The sequence below is a fragment of the Aulostomus chinensis genome, chromosome 17 (assembly GCF_037954235.1).
Source record: "Aulostomus chinensis isolate RoL2024-O1b breed Wild chromosome 17, RoL_Achi_v1.0, whole genome shotgun sequence".
Lineage (NCBI taxonomy): Eukaryota > Metazoa > Chordata > Actinopteri > Syngnathiformes > Aulostomidae > Aulostomus > Aulostomus chinensis.
In genome coordinates this window covers 26,979,602-27,004,609 of record NC_141336.1, presented here as the reverse complement: position 1 = coordinate 27,004,609, position 25,008 = coordinate 26,979,602, and the positions used below count along the sequence as shown (strand labels likewise).

Sequence of the window (25,008 nt, the reverse complement as noted above, 5' to 3'; positions counted from 1 at the left end):
CAATGAACTTTTTTGTTTACAAGTCACAGACCTCCAGGTCGTAGCAAGCAACTGGTAATCATTGGGGTCCAAGTAGATACCACAACAACATCAACATCCCACACTGCCCCGAAAACTCCCTCACCCAAGATCATCTGGCTGTTGTGCTTAATTGGCATTCACTCCCAGGTCACATGACCCAGCAGTAGACACAGGTCTTGCTCGACATTGATGTAAGCACAAAACTTGGGTGAACATTATAATTTTTTGTTTGCGTCTGCCATGGTAGTCTGATGTACGTTCTCTAATGACGTACAGGTGGAAATCAGATCAAAAAAAGACCAGAGCTAAAAATATACAGTTGGAACCATGGAAACACCGTCAGTGTCCTCCATGCTGCTTCCTGCTCTACTCTGTTTTGTGGCACACTTGTGTCAATGTGATGCCTTAAAAATAGAAAGGCAACCTGCATTCTGTCAGTGGGAACAGGTGTGTCAGTTGACCTGAGCTGGTTTGCATGAGCCCATATCTGATCAGTGGACAACAGTAAAGGTCCAAAGTTCTGCTTGTGGAACAGTGCTAGCCACTAGCATTGGGGTTACTTTTGACTGGTTTGTGATGGTAACATTACTGTCAAAAACTACTATTACCGTTTAACACAGGTGTCACACAAAAACAGATCTTGAAAAAACTCAATTGTCAGAAACTTTTTCAAACTGATTTAGTTTTGTGAGATGAGTTCATGTCATAACGTGACATAGAAAATCACATGATGACCACATGTTCATCCCATCGACCACATTTCCATTATCCCTCCCTCCCTCCATGTTCTCCCTCTTCTCCTGTTGAGGGTGGTGGGGGTGGAGCCTATCCCAGCAGCCTTCCCCCTGGACAGGTCACCAGTCCATGGCAGGGCCAACACATAGAGACACACAACCATTGGCTCTCCCAGCCACGCCTACGGTCAATTTAGAGTCTGGATTAACCTGGTCCCTCTTGATGTCTTTGGACTGTGGAGGAAGCTGGAGTACCAGAGAGAACCCAGCAGGAACAGGGAGAACATGGAGACTCACCCAGAAAGACCCCGTGCTGCAGCCGGGGCTCCACCCACAACCTTCTTGCTGGGGGGCCACAGGGAGGACCACTGCTCCACCGGGCTGCCCTCTTCCACATTCGATATACATAAATATCTGATCTGTATAAATGTGAAGCTTCACTCTGAGTCTGTGCCCGCAGCCGCCAGGATGCCTGGGCTCCAGGTCGGCCCGCTGAGTGTGACAAGAATGTATCGCTGTTACTGAAGGAGCTGGATGCCTTGAGAGACATCAACACCAAGGTAAAAGTTAGGGGCTCACCTGAGTGCTATCCTCATAGAAACAAACATCTCACGGCCTGTCTCCTTTAGCTGCACCAACAGCTGATCCACAAGGAGGAGGAGCTACTGAAGGCAGAGGTGGAGCAGACACTGTGGGAAGAGCGCAAGGAGGCCCTAAGCTGGGAAAGACAAGCAGGTGAGGATGAAGGGGGGAGCCTGCAGGTGAAGGGGGAGTATGTCCTGCTTCATCTCTTTATCTCCAATCTCCTCAGCGGTGCTGGACGAGGTCTTGTCTGCTCAGAAAGACAGAGATCAGTCTGTGATGTCACGACTCCTGCTGGCCAATGAGGAACGAGATGAGGCTCTGCTTCGTGTCTCTCACCTGCAACGGGCTGCTGAGTATGCACAGACACACGCACACACACACACACACACACACACACACATGCACACACACAATAACCTGAGCCATCTAGGCCTCTCAGCCTTTCTAAAGGTAGCTGGTTCGTAGTCACATTTCATGTCATGGCTCCACCCCTAGCAGTATGACCTCATACAGCATTTGTTTGATGAAACTACTCTTCGGGGATGATGAGAGTTTATTGTCGCTGATGTTACTGAGTCTCCCTCCTACTGGGACCCGAGACACATTTGTCGAGTGGTGCATGTGATCTTGTGACATCAGATCTGACTGCCGCTGCCAGATGTTGCTCGATGATGATGTCACTTTATTTGAGGAGCTGAAAGTTTGAAAATACATGGAGGCTCCTCCCCCTGCTGAGGACGATCACCAAAGTCAGTTTGATTGACAAGTTTAAGCTCCCCTCCTTGTTTCCTTTCCTCCTTTCCTTGTTTCCTCTCCTCTTCATTATTCTTGTTTAAAAGCTGTGAAACAAGCTCTTGTTCTCTTTGAGGAGGAAATCTAATTAGAGATTAGACACCCCCCCACCCCCACCCCCCAGGAGGGTAATTGATATGGAGGCCACAATCCTTCTGATGAGGGTCTGAATATGGACGAGCATGTTCCATCTGTCAGGAGCGTGTGTGTGTGTGTGTGTGTGTGTATGTGTGTGTTTTCCTAATTGAAGAGGCGGCCTGTAATACCTGTGTAAATGTGTGTGTGAATAATATGAATGTTTGTTTTCCTGCATCAAACATGACGATTTTACATAAATGAGATATTTAAACTCATTTCCTACTGAAGGTCCCAATAAACAACAACGTGAAGGGAAGGAGGCAGAGGCAGAAGACACACGTTTCCTTTTTTTTCTTTTTGTAACTTTGATCAGAAACATCACAAACTTTCATACTGATGTGTCAACTTTTCCAAAATGAGGGTTAAATTGTTGCTGGGATCACTTGATCTCGCCGATGGCGGTGGTTCAGGCAGGTGTGTGGGAGTGTTAATGATGGCGGTGGAGCGGGCGAGCTGAGCTGGGCTGCGTGGACTGTAAGCAGGGTGTTAGAGGAGCTTTATTGGAGGCGGCTGGTCTTTCATTACCTGCTGGTCCCTCCAGAGCGCCGCCGCCGCCGCGCTGCCGCCTCGGCCACCTTATTACAGTTTATTACAGCAAAACAGCGGCCGGCTAAATGAAAAGAGCATCCCAGGAGGAGGTGGCGAGCCATTCGTTTCTGCCATCGTGTTGGCCGTCAGGCCTGTGGCCAGCAAACGAGGAAAGGGCTTCTAAAGGTGAGGTCCAAGGACCCTAGGGGGTCCTGCAGGGCAGTTCGGGAAGGTAAAAAATCTGATAAATGTGTTTGTTTCCAGAAAGATCTGGTTCATATTTCTGGGTCATTCACCGCTTTTATCGCAAATAATCATCAACAACCATAGTATGATCATTTGTGAGGTCATGGCAGCACATCAGGTCACACATGTGACTGGCCTGTCTGTGACTCTATCCAGATTGATCTCTAAACATATTTGCTAACCTGACATGCTAAGCTAACATCTGTGATCAATGTGATGACCGACACATTCTCTTCATCCGTCTGCAGGTGGGACACGAGGACCCCCGGACACGAGGACCTGGTAAATACTGTTACCTTGTCCACATGGCGACAAGTGACTGTTGTTGATTGAGTATCTGATCAGATCTCACGTGTGCAGGAAGTGGATGAGCTGCTTCAGTGCATCTGTGGCGCTGACTCTGTCCAGGAGGTCCAACACTTTGGTGCAGCTCTGGTTCAACGCCTGCAGTTGGCAAGGCAGCGGCGAAGTGACATCACTGCTCAGGAGATGAAGGCAGTGATGGAGGAGAGAGACGGGTCTGCTGCCAAGGTGAGTCCCGTCAGATGCTGGTCACATGACATCCTGTTCGACTCATGATGACAATGTCAAAGACTCCTCCTCCGGTGGTCACGTAGCAATAACATGTCTTCCTCCTCTGACATCATCTCACTGTGTGTTGGCCAGGTTCAGCAGCTGGAATCTATTTGCTCTGTGTGTGTGTGTGTGTGTGTGTGTGTGTGTGTGTGTGTGTGTGTGTGTGTGTGTGTGTGTGTGTGTGTGTGTGTGTGTGTGTGTGTGTGTTTGTTTAAGAGAGATTAAAAAGGTGTTATGGTGGCAGCAGCATGGCTCCAACTGCACCCTTCGTTCCGTCTACAATCACCACGCTGGTGTTCTTGACTTGAGAGGATGGTCAGGAAGGCAGAGATGGCGTCCAGCAGTGACAGATTGTCTTATACATCAAGCAGAATTTAAATTTTTAGAACTCTAATTTTTATAATAAAAAACAAACCCAACAATAAACAGACACCATAGCAACGCACAACCCAACCGGACTGTGACAGCCCTGATCAAAGATTGATAGTTAGTAGATAGTCTCACACCCTCAAGTTTCTCCTGTCTCTCCCATCTCCCCTGTCTCATTTCTCTCATGTCTCTCCCATCTCCCCTGTGTCATGTCTCTCAAGTTTGTCCTGTCTCTCTTGTCTCTCATGTTTCTCATGTCTTCCTCGTGTCTCTCACATTTCTTGTCTCTACTGTCATTCAAGTCTCTTGTGTCACTCCCATCTCCCCATTGTTTCCTGTCTCTCACATTTCTCATGTCTCTCACGTCTCTCCTATCTCCCCATCTCTCCAGTCTCTCATTTCTCCTGTCTTACGTGTCTCCCCCGTTTCTCATGTCTCTCTTGTTTCTACTGTCTCTCAGGTCTCTTGTGTTTCTTATGTTTCTTGTGTCACCTCAGTCTTCGATGTCTCTTATGTCTCTCATATTTCTCCTGTCTTTCACGTGTCTCGTGTCTCTCATGTCTCTTCCATCTCCCCGTCTCTCGTGTCTCCCCCGTCTCTCGTGTCTCTCACGTCTCTTGTGTCTCTCACGTTTCTCATGTCTCCCCCGTCTCTCGTGTCTCTCATGTTTCTCACTTCTTTCTCATCTCTCATATTTCTCCTGTCTCTCGAGCTTTCTTGTGTCTCTCACGTTTCCCGTGTCTCTCTCGTCTCTAACGTCTTTTGTGTCTGTCATATCTGTCCTGGCTGATCATTATCCTGTAACTTCACAGACTTTATTACCAGACACCACAGCATCCTGGATTTCTTCCCACAATTCATCTGGATTCATATGCGTCTCTCTGGGGGAGGATCAGGGGGGAGACGGGCGGGGGACTGATGGAGGAATGAGAGGAGGCGGAGCTCCCAGCAGGCACTGCAGCAGGCGATGGCCTCAGAAGCTCCGCCTCCTCCTGATGTGTCTTGTGGATGAAAAAGAAAATCACAAACCTTCGTGTTATCCCACAGTGACTGACAAACTGTCGCCATGGCAACGACCTGCAGCAGAACATTGCCACCATGGCAACAGTTGTCAGGGGAGCCGTGAGGAGGGATGAAACAGAGTGATCTACAGTAACTCACTGAAATGAAACCGTTCTCGTACATGGAAAAGTACTCAAATACATGAAGTACTGAATGGAAAAGTATTCATGAAAGTACTCGTTCCGTCAGAAATGACACAAACTAAAAATCTAATCCTACAAATAATACTAAGAGATATGACAAAGTACTGGCATGAATGAAAGTATTACTCTTACAAATGAAAATGTAATCAAAAAATGAAAAAGTAGTTGCAGAAGAAAAGAAAAATACCAAAAGAAAAAAATACTCTTGAAGATGAAAAGGTACAATTATGAATATTCTCACACCTATGAGGATCCATGAGTGAAGATGTACAAATGCACAAAGACAAACTTTCGTACAAAACATACTTGTACCAATGAAAAAGTTCTCATACGATTTGTACTAATGGAATACGCCAATTAAAGAGTACCTGTGTGAATGACATAATATTCACACAAATGGAAAAACTACTGATAAAATGTAAAGTTCTTATAAAAATGTTCTTGTAGAACTTCTGTGGTTCTTCTGTGTTGATGCAGAACAGAGCAGTATGAACACACCTCTTGGCTCCACCCCAGCCTGGTGCCAAGGTAACACTCCTCCGCTTCCATTAACCCCCGCTATCCACCTCAGTATCACCGCTGATATCTGTGCTATGCCGTCTTTTAACACCCCGCCCCTCTGCGTTAACACCACCCCTCCACAGTAACACCTTAATCCCGCCCTCGCGTCGCCGCCATGCTGAAATATGTTTCAAATGCCGCTGTAATCCCCTCAGGAGAAGAAGAAGAGAGAGCACTCCATGCTAGAGGATTCCTCCAACCCAACACCCCCCTGTTGTTCCACGATCCCTCGCTCCCTCTCCTCATCTCTCTGGGATTATCTCGTCGCCACAGCCAAGACTTCTGGGAAATATTTGGGGGGGTGTGTGTGTGTGTGGGGGGGGGGCAGCCGTCTCATTTGACAGCCGCTGCTGCTCTTATTGAGTTAATAGGAGGTCATGAGGCCTTCTGAAACTCACCAGCAGCAGGAGAGCCACTGGTTTGATTCCCAGAGTCACTCAACCTGAGGAGAGCCGTACGTTTCCAGTGTACTTGTGTTAGGCACGTTAGCATAGCATCGCTCGCTAGCATAGTCCTTGCGTGCTTGGCAGGTAACAAATTAATGTATTCATCAGAAAGTTGAATATTCCTTGTTTTTATTGTCTTCAGAGTAAACAACTGGAACACGATCTGATGCAGGAGAGAGAGCAGAGGGTGAGCAAGGTACACACACACACACACACACGGCATGCAGCGTGTTTACCAACAGCTTGTCATTCAAACAGGGTTTTGTGTGTGTGTGTTGCATGTTTAAACTTCTCAACTGTGTATTTGAAGATGTTTGGTGTGTGTGAGATGAGTTAAAAGATCGATGTTCGGGAGGAGACCTCCTGCACGCTCGCCACACGGCAATGAGCCGCACCTCCACCACCGCTAGGAGACCTGAGAATAAAGAACCATGGTTAAACCATGGTTAAACCCTTGCTGGTCACATGGTCTGTGACAAGCTCTCCACTGAACTTGAGTGAACCTGCTCAAATCTTAACTGGATGGACTGAGTGTGGTCAGCCACATGAGGCTCCGCCCACCTTTAAGATCTACTAGAACAGAATTGTGAGCATATCTCGCTGAAACAAGTTGTTGCTTCAGTTCCAGAAACAGTTTATCTGAATAGAAGTACTTGGGTGAGTACTTGATGACTCAGTGGTGAATGAACAGAACGTCTAATGGTTTCATTCACAAGTTTGAATCTCGAGAATATGAAGAAAGGAGGAAGGGTTGTCACATGGCAGTTCTGGCACTGAAATGAACTCTTTGGCTCAATAACCAATTAATGGGTTTGTCATACATATGTCAGGACACAATGAGATCAAAGCAAGTTGTAAGGAAAGGAATTCTTGGTTTGTTTTGCTGTGATTATTACCACAGAAGCAGAGGAAGGAAAAATCCTTGACTCTGAAGTAAATGTACATGTTCAGAACCACTTTGGCTCCATACAGATATAAATTACCTTCCTGCCCCTGAGCAGGTGTCTGAGTTTACCAGGTGCACTTGAATGCACCAAGAAGGTGCTTGTTTATAGTGGTGACGTACGCGTGGCAACAGCTCTCAGGTATAAGTGACAAAATTTGCTCCCATCTGGCGTGTACCAGCACGGCAGCATGGCGCCACTCTAAAAACAGAACAAGTGTGTGAAATTGTCTGTGGGCGGGGCTTCGTTGTCTGATCATGACACAGATTGATTACTTTCCCCGCTGGTCGGTAGATTAGTTCTATACACAAAATCTACCTGCATTTGCCAGGTGTTGTATTTGCACAGTTAATTGTCAATCATCATACTTTGAATTTTTCAAATACAGTGGAGTCTATAGTCAATAGTTGTTTTATCATAGGATTATTATATTTTTATTATTTTCATGCTTTAGTGTGTGTGCGAGAGGTGGTGGGACAAGCAAGACATTGTTACATCAGAGTCAGTGGGTGATGACCAAACTGAAGTCATTCATTGACTGGCCAGTCCCCCCCCCTTGCTGCAGTATCAGTGATGATGTCACTTCAGCCTGGTTCAGCTGGTTGTCACTGGAGGACTGCGGGAGATTTTGAGCTGTTTCAGGTGGAATGGTCCTGGACAGACCTCCAACTAGATGTGGTGGTGTCCCCCCACTCCCGCCCCTCAATTAATTGATCAGTCATTAGTCTGCTGTAGATGATTAATCAATAACCCTCTGATTATTATTATTATTGTGGTCTAACAGTCACATGACCTGGTGAACATTCCAGATTCTGGAATATGAAAAAAATCCCTCTTCCCCAGTGTTTTTTTTCAGTAACTGATGGAATGGATAGATTGATTGATTGATTGATTGGTTTATTGTGTTGGCACCAGTCCTAAGTGTAAGCTGGCGTCTGTGTCCCGCACTCGCCGTCTCTTCCTCCGTCTGTTTTCGATATTAAATTTTGTTATTAATGTTTCTCTCCGGCTGCTGAAGTCTGTTAATGAGGCTGGGGGCTCCAGTGGGATTAGCAGCAGCTGCCGTTCACTTCAGCGCCAGATAAGACAAGCCAGAGACGCTGAAGCCACCAGGACGCGAGCCTTGTTCACAACCGCTGCGTACGGTAAACCCGCCGTATGGGCAAACCCGGTGCACGTGCCAAGCTGCAGTACAGCAGACCTCATAACCTTAAACCTCTCAACTCGACCTCAGATCTATACACCTCTGCCCTGGACCACACTACGCTAAACCTTAACCCTTTGAACCAGAGGCATCAGTTCATTCGTGTGTGACTGAGGTTTCTGCAACCGAATGTTTCAGTTGAACATCATGAACCTGGTGGCGCCATCATTGGGTTGGAGAGAAGCATTCGGGGTCCTCACTGCAGTGGGAAAAATATGTGTTTAAAGTGAGCGACAACCTGCAGCGCCACCATCAGCCGGAGGAGGTCGTCATGTTAAAGGTCGGGTTGTGTTGCCCTCATTTCCTCCTCCCCCTTCGTCCTCCTGGACACGTTGACCTTCAGCCATGGTGTTAAAGGTCATCTTGCCAGCACTGCCGCTCACTCATCAGCTCATTTGGATTTGATGTGATTAATAAGTGGGCGGCTCTTTGAAGCATCTCCTCCGGCCCGGCTGGAGAAGACACATATTGACTCTCCACGTTTGCTTCCTCTTTTGATGTATCACTTTAAACTGGAGGCCTTGAGGGCATTAATGAGGAGGAGGAGGGAGGCCAGGCTCAGGTCTCAGTCAGATGCATGGTGCTGCCAGCTCACAGGTTCAAGCCCAGGAAGACATGTCATTAATCTGTTTCTTCAACGTGGTTCTATCAACAGAGTTCTAGTGGCTTTATCAAGCTGCAAATCTCCTTAGGAAAGAAGAACCTCATGAGCCCCCCAGCGCAGTTGCACAGAAGCACTTTAGCTAACCCTAACCCTCAAACTTTGAAACCGTACGCGTCAACGTGTGAACTCTGGACGGAGGTGTGCTCGGTGGCATTGATGCTGCATCGTTAGATTCAGTCACTGTCATCAGCGCTTCAGCTAAAGATGTTTAGTCATAATGCAACTAGGTAATAAAGTCTAGCCTGCTTTCACTCCCAGAATACACCTGACTGTGATTTATCACTGGTTTATTAGCTGAAGCTTCGGAACACAAACGTGTGTTGAAATATTCTGCTGCCGTCTCGGCGAGCTGATAAAAGTCAAACCCTCATTATCAAGTGTGTTGACACTCGTGTTGGTTAATGAGCCAATTAGTTAATTAATCTGATATTTAATCTCACATCTCTCTGAGATCAAGATGTTGATCTCTGCTTCAACACAAACCTGCGTGTGTTTGTCTTCTTAAACCACAACGCCTCCTGGTGATCACATGATCCGACCGGATGATCAGGAACAACAGGTCAGCAGGAAGTTAACAAAGAATTGTCAAAAGAAAATATAGATGAATGCAGAATGAAACTCTTCCAGGAAGAGCTGGAAAACACACGGTACTCTGACATTTGAAATTTCCAAACTGTCCTTGAACTTGAACATCAACGCCAATCTTTGACCAAATGTGTGAAATCAGTGTTTAATGGTGACGGTCACATGACCAACTTTCATGTTGTGTGTTTGAAGCTGCAGGATGAGACAAACCTGACAATAGAGACTCACAGCGGCTCAAAGTGAGTCCACATGAGACTCTGATGGTCCTGGAGACATGTGATATGTCGTCGGAGAGTCACCATCGGCTTGTTGCCATGGGTACACAGGACTTTAGATTGATGTCACCGTGGGAACAGGAAGTCAATGATCATTTATTTGTTGGCTCCAACTTGTTTGTTTTTGTAAACGAAACACAGAGACAGGCATTGCTCTGTGTGTGACCTTTGACCTCATGTTACTCTGATTTGCCAGTGAAATGTCTGTATGTCATCCAAGCAGGAGGAGCTGCTGAGGCTTCAGTGTGAGCGAGATGCAGCTGTGGGCGACAGGTGGCGGCTGGAGGCGGAGCTACAGGTGCTGCAAGCCAGTCACAGGTAAGGCTGTTTTCAGTCATGATATCACATCACCTATTGGATAACCATCATGGAACTGGTGGTTAGGGTTTTGAGTTTGATTTTATGTGTACGCGTATGTATATGTATAAATGTGTGTATACATACATATCCATAAATATATATATATATATTTATATTTATATATATAGTGTATATATTGTATATATTTATATATATATAAAAATATATACTGTATATATATATATATATATATATATATATATAAATATATACTGTATATATAAATATAAATATATAAATATATAAATATATATATATACTGTATACACACACACACACACACACACACACTTAGGTTTCACCTGCTCTGGCCACAGGTGAAACACCTGTCAAAGACCAAAACTAAACATCATAGAAGTTCATTATAAATCAGTGTTGTATTAATCAACTTATGACGCATGTATGGGAATCAGTGTTGATTTCCATACATGCGCAACTCATTAATGCAGTTAGAATCTAATTTCGTTAGAATACCTTTCAATTGTCAAGCTCTTCATGACGTCATTGACAGTATCAGTGGCCTCACATCAGAAAAACCAACGCCAGCACCGTAGTGTAGTCAGCCTGTCTGTTCACCATCTTTGAATCATATTAAATTGTAAGATTTTGTTGAATTTATACTGAAAACACGACTCCTGTATGCAACCTGATGACACAATGCTGATGTCATAATTGTGACTTTTTCTCTCTCAGCTCTCAGAGACTCTTGACGCCGCCTGCCTCATTCCCTGTTGATGGCGGCTGTTTGCAGAGTTCTCTGCTTGCCCCGCCCCCACAGGCCCCTCCCCTGCTGGAGCAGCTGTCAAAAGAGAAGCATAGTATGGAGGTGGAGCTTCAACGTTGCCAGGAGGCGGAGAAAGAGGCCAGTGAGAGGGTCCGCAGGTACTTAACTAAAGTGGAAACAAAGTCAGCAGAAAAGAAATCCAATATTGTGTGTGTGTGTGTGTGTGTGTGTGTGTGTGTGTGTGTGTGTGTGTGTGCGTGTGTGTGTGTGTGTGTGTGTGTGTGTGTGTGTGTGTGTGTGTGTGTGTCCATACAGTCATTTAAATATATATTTAAAGGTCAGATCAGTGGCACTGTGTTGTTTGGTTATGTTTCTGAGGTTTGATTGATGTTCAGTTATGTTACCACGGCTCCTGAACGCAGCACACTATTCACCATTGAACTGAGAACCCCTTGAAAGACTCTAAAGAACCCCTGAGGGGCCTTGGACCACATGTTAAGAACCCCTGGTTTAAACCGAACATGGACGAGTACACTCAGGAAATGACACAACCTCCTCAGGCCTGTAAAGGTCACACAGACAACCTGGCATTTTCTGTCTCAGACACATGTTGCAGTTTTAACAGGACACTGAGATGTGTTCAAAGACTGGTTAAGCGTGTGGGACTAAAGAGATTTGGTTGTGATGATTCTTATTCAGCAGCGGTCGTGAGAGTTTCCACTGCAGAGTTGATCAAGAAGGAAGAATTAATCCTTCAGATTTTAACTCCTGCAGGATGACGTCTGATGCTGAATAACGTGACTCCGTCTTCTGCTGCATCTCATCTCATCAGCCTGAAGATGAAGGGATGAGATTCATGATGAAAACAGCTTAAGTCGTCCGTCTGCGTCCCACGCCGTCCTCCTGGGCTCAAACCCACGGCTTTCTGCTCTAATTTGGCTGCCAGCAGGGAGGCGGCCGGCTCTGAAGAGCCTCCCAAGTTTCTGAATAGAGGAAAGAGGAATATTTGCTCTCTGGGGGGAGGGGAGGGGGATGGAAATCTGCTGGTTATTAGAGGAGGAAGTTTAATTTGGTTCAGAGAGGAACGATAGCGACTCGCTGAGACGCGTGGAGTGTTGGAAAGTCACACAGGGTCAATTTTCACCTGCGTGCAATCTGAGATCCCTGGATGCATTGGATTTACTAGATTTAAAGCAACAAAATATATAGAAAGACCATCAGTGCAGGTTGACACGGCATCACTGCAGGTAGACACGCCATCACTGCAGGTTGACACGCCATCACTGCAGGTTGACACGCCATCACTGCATGTACACGCCTTCACTGCAGGTTGACACGGCATCACTGCATGTAGACACAGCATCACTGCATGTAGACACGCCATCACTGCAGGTAGACACACCATCACTTCATGTACACGGCATCACTGCATGTAGACATGGCATCACTGCAGGTAGACACGCCATCACTGCAGGCAGACACGCCATCACTGCAGGCAGACACGCCATCACTGCAGGCAGACACGCCATCACTGCAGGCAGATACACCATCACTGCATGTACACGCCATCACTGCATGTAGACACGGCATCACTGCATGTAGACACGGCATCACTGCAGGTTGACACGGCATCACTGCAGGTTGACACACAATCACTGCATGTAGACACGCCATCACTGCATGTAGACACGCCATCACTGCATTTACACGCCATCACTGCAGGTTGACACGGCATCACTGCATGTACACGCCATCACTGCAGGTTGACACACCATCACTGCAGGTAGACACGCCATCACTGCATGTAGACACGCCATCACTGCATGTAGACACGCCATCACTGCATGTAGACACGCCATCACTGCATTTACACGCCATCACTGCAGGTTGACACGGCATCACTGCATGTACACGCCATCACTGCAGGTTGACACACCATCACTGCAGGTAGACACGCCATCACTTCATGTACACGGCATCACTGCATGTAGACACGCCATCACTGCATGTAGACACGCCATCACTGCAGGCAGACACGCCATGACTGCAGGTTGACACGCCATCACTGCAGGTTGACACGCCATCACTGCATGTAGACATGGCATCACTGCATGTAGACACGGCATCACTGCAGGTAGACACGGCATCACTGCAGGTTGACACACAATCACTGCATGTAGACACGGCATCACTGCAGGTAGACACGCCATCACTGCATGTTGACACGCCATCACTGCAGGTTGACACGCCATTACTGCAGGTTGATACGGCATCACTGCATGTACACGGCATCACTGCAGGTTGACGCGGCATCACTGCAGGTAGACACGCCATCACTGCGGGCAGACACGCCATCACTGCGGGCAGACACGCCATCCCTGCATGTACACGCCATCACTGCAGGCAGACACGCCATCACTGCAGGTTGACACGCTGTCACTGCAGGTAGACACGCCATCACTTCAGGCAGACACGCCATCACTGCAGGTTAACACGCCATCACTGCAGGTTAACACGCCATCACTGCAGGCAGACACGCCATCACTGCATGTAGACACGCCATCACTGCAGGCAGACACGCCATCACTGCAGGTTGACATGTGATCTCATCTTCTTCATCAGGTTGGAGCGTCTGGTGGATGTCCTGAGGAAGAAAGTTGGGGCTGGAAATCTGCGAGCTGTTATCTAACCCTGATTTTCTTTTTCTCAATCATAATCATAATCAATTAACATAATCAATAAGTTTTTGTTTTTATCAAAAGTTTTTACTTTTTTTTTTGTTTGATACTCCTTTTTCATCCTCACAATCTTAAACTGTTTTTTTCAGCTCTAATGACACAAATCAATATTTTAATGACTTTGATCACAGATTTTGTCTCATGCCTCTTTGTGATTCTATTTCCTGGTTGATTTTTGATCAGAGGAGGGAGGGACTCGCTGTGTGCGTTCCTCTCTCTGCCTCTGCAAGTTGATGAAGGGGCGGGGCTATTTGGTGTACGAAGATAAATAGTTAGTGACATCACATTCTGAGTGCATGGCCTTGATGTTTTTTGACCTCACGCTTATCACAATATCTTATCAATCACGAAGCTTATGTAACCGTTGAGAAATTGAATTTTATTAATGAATAAAATGAAGAAAAATGATACTTGATGCTTTTATTGTTTTGTTTTTTTAGTTAATCTGTGCTTTTTTTCAGAAAATTAACGTGTAATGTTCAGCCCTCCTGAAGGTGCGTTCAGTGACCTCATGCGTTCACCTGCCACTGCCGGATGCAGTGGATGGGTGGAGCCTTTCACCTGGTTCACAAAGTTTGAAAATGATAAGAAGGCAATTGATGATAATTGCTGGAGGTGTTCGTCGTGTTCGTGGGTCTTATCATGGCGTCGTCTCTCTGCTCTAACTGAAGATTCGTCTGCCTATTAGTTCGTCTGTTGATTTAAGGTTTCTCACTAAACTCTGCAGCTTTAAACAGAAACTCAGATTAGTTTCACAGGACCGTTGTGACTTCATGTTCCCAAAAAACTTCAAATTAAGATCAACTTTGACAAGTGTGAATGACAGAACCAGATGAAGTTTCACCAGATTTGTTAGTTCCTTAAACCCAAACTACAACTAAACAATGAAACAACAATTCGAATGGTTCGGCTTAGACAGACTTAGACTTCTCTTTGTTGATCCCTTTGGGTTAGCCCCCTCAAAGAAATTGAATTTCCAGTAGCAAAATGAAGGAGATGGACAATAGACTATTAAGTAAACAATAAACTTTTAACTAAGTATATAAAAGTAAGATTCAAGTAAAATGAAATCAGATAAAAACAAACTGGTAAAGAACTACTTAAATAAGCAGTTCAAATATTGTACTTGAATGGTTGACGTTATTGCAGAAGAGTGTCCAGATTATTGTTCCTACTGTCCTCTTACTCTATATTTCCTCTCCCCCTAAGTGAGGAGTAACAGAGCCTGATGGGAGGAGGGACAGGGGAGTTCTTAAGTCTGTCTGTCCCACATTTTGGGAGGAACAGCCTTCCATTGAACAGGCTCCTCTGGTTGCTGATGACGGTGTGCGGCGGGGGGGCTGACATTGTCAATAATGTCCAGCAGTTTGTCCAGAGTCGTCCTCTCTGCCACAGTCACCAAGGAGTCCAGCTTCATGCCGACCAAACAGCCTGATCAGTTTATTCAGGCGACAGGTTGGAGATATAAGTGTTTTTAATGAATTGAAATAATTGTACTTAGAGTTGATATTAAACACGTTAACAGTAAGATTGAGTGTGTTTGATATTGTGACTCATTTGGGTAAACTGTTGACTGTGTGTGTGTGTGTGTGTGTGTGTGTGTGTGTGTGTGTGTGTCCATATAAGGACAAAGTGCTGAAGTGGCTGTTTGTGTCTTTACCCATCCAACATCCGCATACCAACACTGTTCAAACAAGACGAGCGTGGTCACAAACACGCACTCTTGCACTTGTATCTTTGTGAAGACCTTCATTGAATTGATGCATTCGCTAACCAGAACCGTGTCCTAACCCTGACCCCTACAGCCAGTTTGACCTTCAGACTCTCCTGTGGCGTCGTTGGTCGTCCTGCTGGTCACACCTGTCGCCAGGACCCTCTTCCAATGAGTTGATCGGTGCTTTCAAACTGTTCAGTCATTGCTAATAATCATTGCAATAACCAAGCACTCAATTAACCTTTACTTGTACCTATTTGCTTTTCAAAATTCCTTTTCACACTTTTTTAACTTCTAAAACAAAAAACATTTATTATACCTTTTTCTGCCTCCTCAGTGTGAGTTTCATTTGACGGAGGAACTTCCTGTCACATGTTTGAGGTTGGCAGTGGTCTGTTTAATGGGGACGTCTCTCATTTGATTCTCCCTTCTTGGAGATTCGAGGTTTCCTCCACTGACATGTAGCATAGATTTGTGTTTGTGCTCTGTCCCTCCCCCTGACAGGTCGTCATGGTTACGGTGGACCACTCGTGGTCAACTTGGGTGTCCTGGTTTTAATCCTGTAGCCGTTAATCTTCTTGTTCTGAGGAAAGATGCTGTTTGTTGGATCTGAACTTCTGATGCCACCTGGGAGAGAGAGAGAGAGAGAGTGTGTGTGTGTGTGTGTGTGTGTGTGTGTGTGTGTGTGTGTGTGTGTGTGTGTGGCATCAATCTTTCAGCTCATGTTGACTTGTCACTTCAAACCAAGTTGAAATCTTCTCCATCATGACAATCATCTTGCGTGGCGTCCAGCTGTCATCTCTGACCATGTGACCATGTCACGTAGTTGTCACTGCTTTACACCTGCAGAAGAAGAAGAATTAGACACAGCTGACTCTCGCCGCAGCTCTGGTAGGTCACTCTCACTCCCGCCGTGAACACAACCACCAACAAGACAAACCTGCAATGTTCATTTCACGAATCCACGATGTCACTGTCTGTCCTGCCCAGGAGGACCCCCATCAGCCGGGACACTGGTGTCAAGCAAAGGTCAAACGCGTGATGCTGGACTGAACGAGTCCTCCAGAGAGAATGACGAGGTCTCGGGAGCTTTTACACACCTTAATTGCTTCCCAAGGGGATAAATAAAAGTTTTCAGAATCTGAATCTGAATTAAAAACCTGAAGTTTGTGCTTTATGCTAACTGGCTCACTCACAACACTCAGACTTCCTTTGAAGTTTCAATTAAATTATGGGTTAATTGTTTCCACCAAGTTACTGTTTCATTTTGTTTTCATGGGTAATTTGAGACGTTAATTAGCGCCCTTTGTTCCAGAAATTGTTTTCTCATAGAAAAATTAAAGTACCTGCTGAAGGTTGGAGACCTAAAATACTGGAAAAGAATTGGACGTCTCAAGCAGACCAGAACTACAAACCCCATGTAGGAGCGGGAAGCAGAGTGTGTGTGTGTGTGTGTGTGCGCGTGTGCGTGTGCGTGTGTGCGCTGATCTTCACTTCAGAGGATTCAAACTGAGAAAGAAAATCAGCTTCTACTTCATTAAAGTGTTTGATTGAAGGACGAGTGAACAACCAGTCAGCTGACCCCCCCCCCCCCCCCAGCTAAGACCTAATAAACTTCTCCGTCATTTGCAGCAGCTGCTCTTCATCTCCTCGTCCTGTCTTTATTCTCGCTCCTCTGGAGGGATTTCGTTGCTCTTTTCGTCGGCTCGTTCAATTGTGTTAGTGGAGATAATTAATTCAATCCCCCTCAAAGGCCCGAGTGGCCCCGGGGCCCGTCCGGGGCTTTCTGGAGCCACAATGAAAGGCCAGGGGAAGAAAGGGGCCGAGGGCCCGACTATTGTGGCAGACATTTTTCTCCATAAGGTCCCATCGGTCTGAAAAGGAGCCGGGAGCTTTTCTGTAATGATACCGGGGGCCGCCGCCGCGGTCGGAGGGCCCACCGGGAGCATATGGCCGGTATTACAGCAGGCTGGGTGGCAGCGAAGGGTTGTGTCTCTGAGACGGAGCAAGAAATTAGAGCACTGCACCAGGACCAGAACAGGACGGCACCCCAACTCAAATTGGTCCACAACGTTGTCCAGCCTTTTGCTGCCGGGTCCAGTTCAAGAGCCAAGCTGGGCAGCAAACCCTCTTCCTGGCGCCAGAACCTGCAGCTGATTAGATCTCTGGTCACCTTTCTGGTCTGCTCTCAGCCTGACCCAGATGAGCTCATTTGGGTCTGGCTGAGATTCATGACCCTCCAAAATAAAAGCCTGTCGGTAAAAACGGCACAAATATTAAATTGACAATTAACCATCTGCCAGTTTCTAATATTTAGATTTGTCATCAAGAATAATTGATCAAAATAATCTGACAGAAACGCTTAAAATGGTTAATCTTTTATGGGAGTAATTTATCAAATTCGAATGTTTAACAGGTAACTGAGATTCGATTGATTCTTTGATATTTAGTTGATTAAATACCAAAAAATAAAGATTTATTGTGTGTATCTTCTCCAGTGTTTGATTCGTTAGAAAGAATCAGCAGAACCGAACGTCACATCGCGGGTTGCCACGCTGAACTGTGATTTTCTCCTGGAGGCCGGAAGCAGGCTGCCTCCGGCTCCGCGTCTCTGTGGCGGATCATGTCGCGGATAATTGGCGGATAATTGCGGATCATTCACATTTCGCGGCTTTGCGGCCAAAACGCGTGAAGAGACTGGAGACCAAAGCCGAGTTGCGTTCAGGCTCCGGCGCCGCCGCGGAGGCGCCAGCCCGCAAAGATGCTCCGAACTCCCGCGCTTTGCAGCGGGAGGCCACCGAAGATGTTTAAGGAGAAAGACAAAGGCCTCCAATCAATAATCAATAAGTAAATAAACCTCTGATGAAGCTCATTAAAACGGCTTTTATAAACCGAAAGATGGAAAAAAAGACCAATTTTATGGAAGAAAATATTGGAAATTTCAAAGGTTTAGAAACAAATCTGAACGGCAGATTGGAAGGACGCAAATTAATTATTCATCAACCATGTAAAATAAATCCACTGATCGATTTACGTTTGACCGTTCACCTTCACATTGAGCCATAATAATAATTTAACTTTGACACGAAAAGATTGTCATCAAATCTTTTTGTTTGACTTTTTTTTTTTTTAAAGATTCCAAAGATCGATAATCAGTGATTAATTAAGTCTTTACCTCCGGAGGATTCCAACTAGAAACGATTCGAAATGATTTCATGATTCCACCTCTGAATCAAAATCAGGATGTATGAGATCAGTCCATGAATCAATTATCGGGTAAAGTTATTTTTTAAACGTTCTCCTCGCTGCTCAATAACGGCTGTGTTTGCTTGAATGTAACAAATATTTTAACTTCTCAATAAAAACGATCGCTGAGATCTTTGGATTAAATACAATCGATCGGTCAGCTGATCACAATCACATTTCAAATGTTTGTTTTATTTGTAAAAGACAGAATAAGTTAAAAACATGCAACAAGAAAGGAACACGACGACGACCAACCAGACCTCCCTCCGTCCTCCCCTCTATCCCTCCGTCCTCCCCTCTATCCCTCGGTCCTCCCCTCTATCCCTCCATCCTCCCCTCTATCCTTCCATCCTCCCTCCGTCCTCCCCTCTATCCCTCCATCCTCCCCTCTATCCTTCCATCCTCCCTCCGTCCTCCCCTCTATCCCTCCATCCTCCCCTCTATCCTTCCATCCTCCCTCCGTCCTCCCCTCTATCCCTCCATCCTCCCCTCTATCCTTCCATCCTCCCTCCATCCTCCCCTCTATCCCTCCATCCTCCCCTCTATCCTTCCATCCTCCCCCCTCTATCCTTCCATCCTCCTCTCTATCCTTCCATCCTCCCTCCGTCCTCCCCTCTATCCCTCCATCCTTCCTTCCTTCCTCCTTCCTTCCTCACTGAGGAGGAGGAGTCATTTTCCGCGGCGTCTGTCAAATATTTTTCCAGAAGGAGACAAAGTTTCTGCTTCATTCATGCACATGATTTTTATAACAATCAATAATCAATAAGTCAATGATCAGCGATGGACAGAGTTACAGACAGGGAGTTGTTTCTCCTTTCACACACAGATTCAAGTCCTTCAGTTTCTCTCTCCCTATCAGGCGATGGCAGCGCTGCAGAGATCAATAACATTATTGATCGGTTCTGATACATTTGAGGGAAAATCAGTTACTTTAGATCGATCAGAGATCAAACTGATCATCAATATTTACATGATCTTTCCACCTGAAATGTTTGGTTTCTGTTTCAGTCCTTTGAGGTTTCAACAGAAAAATGACACATTAAACAAATATTAAATCAAATCAATGATCAATAAATCAAGCTTGGGAAGTTTCAATTATCTGGCAACAAACAACACTTGCGTGTGTGCGTGTGCGTGTGCGTGTGTGTGTGTGTGTGTGAGGAGGTTGGGAGTTGGCCTGTCGAGGTCGTGAGAGGAATTGATCCTATTTTTAAAACAATGTTCTCACTCTAAATGTGCAGCGGTCGCCATGACGACCTCGTCCCCACCACCTCTGACTCCAGACTGGAGCAGGGACTTTCAGAGTCAGAGTCAACTTGTGTTTTTTTGTGTTGATTGACAAAACAACATCTGAGATCAATACTTGTCTGTTCTGATTATGACTTGATTTGGCCTAAATGTCACATGTGGTTCGGCTGGATTAACTGGTTTGACAGTTCTAACTGGTCCAACTGGTCTGAATGGCCTTGTTGGAGCTTTGATGCTGCATTCAGGAACCTCAGTAAATGTGGGTCTGACCTTTTCTGGTGCATCTGTGTGTAAAACGAGAAAGACTGGGTGTCAGTTTGTGTCCTGATCTGGTCACAGTGCAGACGTTCGGTTCAGCTGCCACAGAATCCAGAATCCTGACCAGCAGCAGAGTCCATCCAGGTCCATCGGGACATGCAGCAGCAGCTACGAGGTGTTGAGCAGGGGTCTGGGATACACTCCTTGGTAGTAAGAGGCCTCCAGAGGCTCCCCGCTCCTGCCACCAAGACTGGATGCCCCCCCAGCCCCGTAGGACGAGTACTGCAGGGCCTCATAGGCCTTCAGGTCCAGTTTGTGCTGCTGCTCTGAGGATGACATTAAATTATTGATGGAGAACGGGTGGTTGAAGGAGTAGTGGGGGTCCCCTTTGATGTGCAGCTGGGACTCATGTGCCATGGCATGGGGGGGTAACGACAAGGAGGACAGGAGTTGGGGGCCTGCCACTTTTAGGTCTGATGGCCCCCCTCGAAGGTCCAGGCAAGGAGGAGAGGATGCCTGGCTGGAGGAGGGCAGGGGGGACGAGTCCAGGAGTCCTGGTGGTTTGTTGGCATCCAGAGATGGAGACGCCCCTCCCTCCTTCCTGCCATCCGCCTTCGTTGACATCTTCTTCTCACACTTGAACCGCTTCTGGCGGCGCAGGTAACAGCCATTCTCAAACATGTTCCCAGAGTCTGGGTGCAGGGTCCAGTAGGAACCCTTCCCCGGCTTGTCTGGTGAGCGGGACACCTTGACGAAGCAGTCATTGAAGGAAAGGGAGTGTCGGATGGAGTTCTGCCAGCGCTGCTGGTTCTGCCGGTAGTATGGGAATAGGTCCATGATCCACTGGTATATCTCGCTTAGTGTCAGCATCTTACTGGGCGCCTGCTGGATTGCCATGGTGATGAGGGAGATGTAGGAGTACGGAGGTTTGGCGTGCGGGTAGCTCCGCCTGAATGCCTTACTGTCACGGCCTCGGTTGAGCCCACCACCACCGTATGCCATGCCAGGGCTCATGGTGGGACTCATGCCTCCGTAGGGGTTCAGACCCATTGAGGTTTGCTGAACTGACACTGAGCTCATACCAGATGGGCTCAGGGCCCCGCCCATGGTGGCAACACCCCCGCCAAGGCCAGATATGGCTGCTGGTGCAGAGCCGTTCATCCCTGACACAGAGGCGGGGCTTAGACCATTGCTGCTGTACGACATATTGAAGGAGCCAGACGTTGTCCCGCTGCTGGGCATGTAGCCCGACATGGACCCCATCCCAAGACCTGAACCCATTCCAGCACTTGTCATCGGAGAGTAAACCTGCACAGAGGGCACATGTAAGAGAAGCAGAACCAGTTAGACCACAAAAGGCTGGGCCAGTCCAAAACATTTCAAGTAGCAGTCAACCGTGCTGGTGGAAGGCCTCTCTGGTCCAAAGCTCGCGTCTCAGAACCAGAGACGAAGACACAAGAAGCTGAACCCACTGAACCCTGCGACAAAACACATGTACGAAGACGTGCAGAAGTGTGAGGTGTGAGTGATGACCTCAATGATGACCTCAGTGATGACCTCATATGCATGACCTGCTTCAGCAGGGAGTCTGCTGGTTAGCATAGCGATGCCTCATGTTAGCAGAAATGATGTTAGCTGGTAGGGTTCAATGTTCTCGTCTCTTCTTCCTGAGAGTATTTCTGATATTGAGTATTCGTAGTAGTATTTTCTGATATCGAGCTGGGACCAACACGCTGAGTGTGTCCTGCCTCATGAGGGTCAATCTTCAATATTAATCAATAGTCATCGATCACTTGTTCACAATTGAAACTAAATTGTTTATAAAACAGATTAAGCTTTTGTTTATTTTGTTTAAATAGTATGATTGATTATGAAATACAAACAGATTTAAAATGAAAGAAAATTAATACATAATAATAAAATGTATATAGATATATATTTAAAAAAAAAATAAGAAGAAAATTCTACAATTCTACAGTTTCATTTAGCAGACGCTTTTGTCCAAAGCCACGTACAACACAAGCAAGAATTTAGACTGGAGGGAGGAACCTTGGTGAGGAGAGGAAGAGACTTAAAACTTAAGGTGTCAACACTTGGATTCAATTTGAAATTATTTAGGAAATCATGAAGGAATTATTTGATTAAGATTGTTAAGAAATTCAATCCAAACTTGCAATGAAATAATAATTATAATAATAATTATTATTATAATAATATTATTATTACTATTGTTATCATACAATAATAATAATTATTATTGTATGATAATAATAATAATAATAATAATAATAATAATAATAATTATTATTATTATTATTATTATTATTATTATTATTATTATTATTATTATTATTATTATTATTATCATCATCGTCATCATCATAACTGCCTCCTTCTTCCTTCACTGCTCTTCATTGTGATTTTATATTTTCGTTTTAAAAATCCCAAACAGGAAATTCAATTAATTATAAAAAATGTAACAGCACATTCATCTGAATCAAAACATTTTGAAAATTATTTTCTGATTTAAGGATGTTCTGTTATAATAATGATGTAATACTGAGATTTGAATAAAAATGTTTAATGTTTTAAATGATCATTCTTCAGTTTTATTAACACGGACTGAAATTTATGGAGAAATAACGAAACTCCGTTCAACAATAAATCACATTTCTACAGCGCCCAGAGGCGGTTAGACGTTCTGATCAATGACTTTGATTGATCCGAAACTCCCGAAGACAAAATCAGCACGTGACTCTCCCGATCACTCGATTTGTTTAATTTCAGTTCAAAAGATTCGATCCGCGCGGAGACTTCAGCTGCCCGTACTACAACTACACAACAACAACAACAACAACAACAACAACAACAACAATAATAATAATAATAATAATAATAATAATAATAATAATAACAACAACAACAATAATAATAATAATGGTGATGAACTCTAGTGAGTTTGTTCTTTCTTCAAATTTTCACATTTTAAAAACGAAGTTTGATTCACGAACATTAAATATTTTAACAAACTTTACTCATTTAAACCGTGCAATATTAAACATTTATAAAATGTGAATAATTTTATATGTAGGCTAACAATAGCGAGTATAATAAATTGTACGTCATTCTATTTTATTTTCAAATACAACTGACGACGAAGTTGAACAGTTTGGAAACTTGCGGAGGTTTGCTAAGCGGCCGCTCGAGCCGCGGCAGACCGGCGGAAGGCGCGGAGAGCGGCGAGTGTGACCGACCTCCTCGCTGTAGTATCCGCTCCAGTCCGGAGCTTCGTGCCCTTCCATCTTCACAGCGCCCAGCATGACGGGAGCCGCAGCCGGCGCCGGGTGCCTGCAGTCTCGGTCCGGTCCCCGTATGCGTCCCGGTCCGTGGGAACACTTCTTGCCGAGTTGAGCCGAGCTGAACCGAGCCGAGAGAGTGAGGAAGGAAGATGACCTGCGGACTGACGGAACCTCCTCCTCCGCCCATCCACCCGTCCACAGCCTCCCTCTCCTGTGCTCCTCCTCCCTACTTCCACACAGCCACCCACCCATCCATTTATCCATCCATCCACCCATTCTTCTGTCCATCCATCCATCCATCATCCATCCATTTTCTATCCAGCCGTCCATCATCCAACATTCCATCCATCCATTCTTCTATCCATCCATCCATTCATCCATCCATCCATCCATCCATCCATCCATTCTTCTATCCATCCATCCATTCATCCTTCCAACCATACACCCATCCATCCATTTGTCTATCCCAACATCCATCAATCCATTCATCTATCCAACCCTCATCCATCCATCCACCCAGTCACCCATCCATCAATCCCTCCACCCACACATTCACTCATCCACCCAACCATTCACCCACCCAACAATCATCCATCCATCCAATCTTCCACCCACAATCAATCACCACGTACCATTTCTCTGTTCACCCATCCATCCATCCCCCACTCATCCATCATTTATCCATTCATTTGGGTAGTCACACCGACTGTAGGTCCTAGGTTCACCTTGCTAGTACCATATTGGACCCCATTAGCCTTCGGAACTGCTGTAGTTCTCAGTGCTGGGAGGTTTGGCGCCCAACTGCCAGGTCATGTATACAAACACATACAAGTATGTCAATATGGGTGTAGCGTGTACAGCGTAGATGCATGTATGCACACATGGAGTTGTTAAACACAGGTGAAGTCAGGAGTGCTGCCCTCTTTGGCACCTGTGTAAAACTTGGAATTTGGCGTGGAGGAGGCGATGACATCATTCAGCTCCCTGTTTGTGCTGAAGAGGTCGTGAGTCACTCGACTATCAATCATGCTGTCAAACTAAAAGTTGCACACTAATAATCATCCTGTCACCATGGAGACTCACCCTTAACCTGATGACGACCTGCATTTGTAGACCGCCAGACCCAAGTGGGAAGGTGGGATATCATTAGGGAGGGGTCAGTGTATATATATATATATATATATATATATATATCCATCGTCGTCTACCGCTTATTCCTTACTAGTAAGGGTCGCGGGGGGTGGAGCCTATCCCAGCATCAACAGGCGAGAGGCGGGGTTCACCCTGGACAGGTCACCAGTCCATGGCAGGGCCAACACATAGAGACAGACAACCATTGGCTCTCCCAGCCACGCCTACGGTCAATTTAGAGTCTGGATTAACCTGGTCCCTCTTGATGTCTTTGGACTGTGGAGGAAGCTGGAGTACCAGAGAGAACCCAGCAGGAACAGGGAGAACATGGAGACTCACCCAGAAAGATCCCGCGCCCGAGCCGGGACTCGAACCCGAAACCTTCTTGCTGTGAGGCCACAGTGAGGACCGCTGCAC

General features: G+C 45.8%; 2 protein-coding genes across 9 annotated transcripts in view; one reads left to right on the top strand and one right to left on the bottom strand.

Moving 5' to 3' along the window:
* The window catches only part of mipol1 (mirror-image polydactyly 1), a 48,467-nt gene extending 31,773 nt beyond the window's left edge, over positions 1 to 16,694 (top strand). For 3 of the 8 annotated variants that reach the window (XM_086181774.1, XM_086181776.1, XM_086181775.1), the window contains exons 6-15: positions 1,216 to 1,315; positions 1,385 to 1,490; positions 1,567 to 1,693; positions 3,293 to 3,326; positions 3,405 to 3,575; positions 6,344 to 6,397; positions 10,094 to 10,191; positions 10,927 to 11,115; positions 13,580 to 16,300; positions 16,400 to 16,691. In XM_086181774.1, coding sequence (XP_086037900.1) covers positions 1,216 to 1,315; positions 1,385 to 1,490; positions 1,567 to 1,693; positions 3,293 to 3,326; positions 3,405 to 3,575; positions 6,344 to 6,397; positions 10,094 to 10,191; positions 10,927 to 11,115; positions 13,580 to 13,646 — 946 coding nt within the window. In that variant the 3' untranslated portion in view covers positions 13,647 to 16,300; positions 16,400 to 16,691. Of the gene's footprint in view, positions 1 to 1,215; positions 1,316 to 1,384; positions 1,491 to 1,566; positions 1,694 to 3,292; positions 3,327 to 3,404; positions 3,576 to 6,343; positions 6,398 to 10,093; positions 10,192 to 10,926; positions 11,116 to 13,579; positions 16,301 to 16,399 lie in introns of all 8 variants that reach the window. The other 5 variants (XM_086181781.1, XM_086181780.1, XM_086181778.1 and 2 more) reach the window with 5 other exon arrangements.
* Positions 16,695 to 20,329: 3,635 nt separating this feature from the next.
* On the bottom strand, positions 20,330 to 23,481 carry foxa1 (forkhead box A1). Its single transcript, XM_086182602.1, has 2 exons — positions 23,416 to 23,481; positions 20,330 to 21,469 (listed from the first exon to the last, which is right to left on the bottom strand). The coding sequence occupies exons 1-2, from the start codon at positions 23,479 to 23,481 to the stop codon at positions 20,330 to 20,332; spliced, it is 1,206 nt and encodes a 401-aa protein (XP_086038728.1).
* Between the last annotated feature and the right edge of the window lie 1,527 nt (positions 23,482 to 25,008).

Excerpts from the sequence above, each read along its gene's own strand:
- foxa1 (XM_086182602.1), bottom strand. The coding sequence starts at position 23,481 with ATGCTGGGCGCTGTGAAGATGGAAGGGCACGAAGCTCCGGACTGGAGC. Across the intron at positions 21,470-23,415 it reads GCGGATACTACAGCGAGGAG|GTTTACTCTCCGATGACAAG; the intron begins GTCGGTCACACT and ends CCCTCTGTGCAG.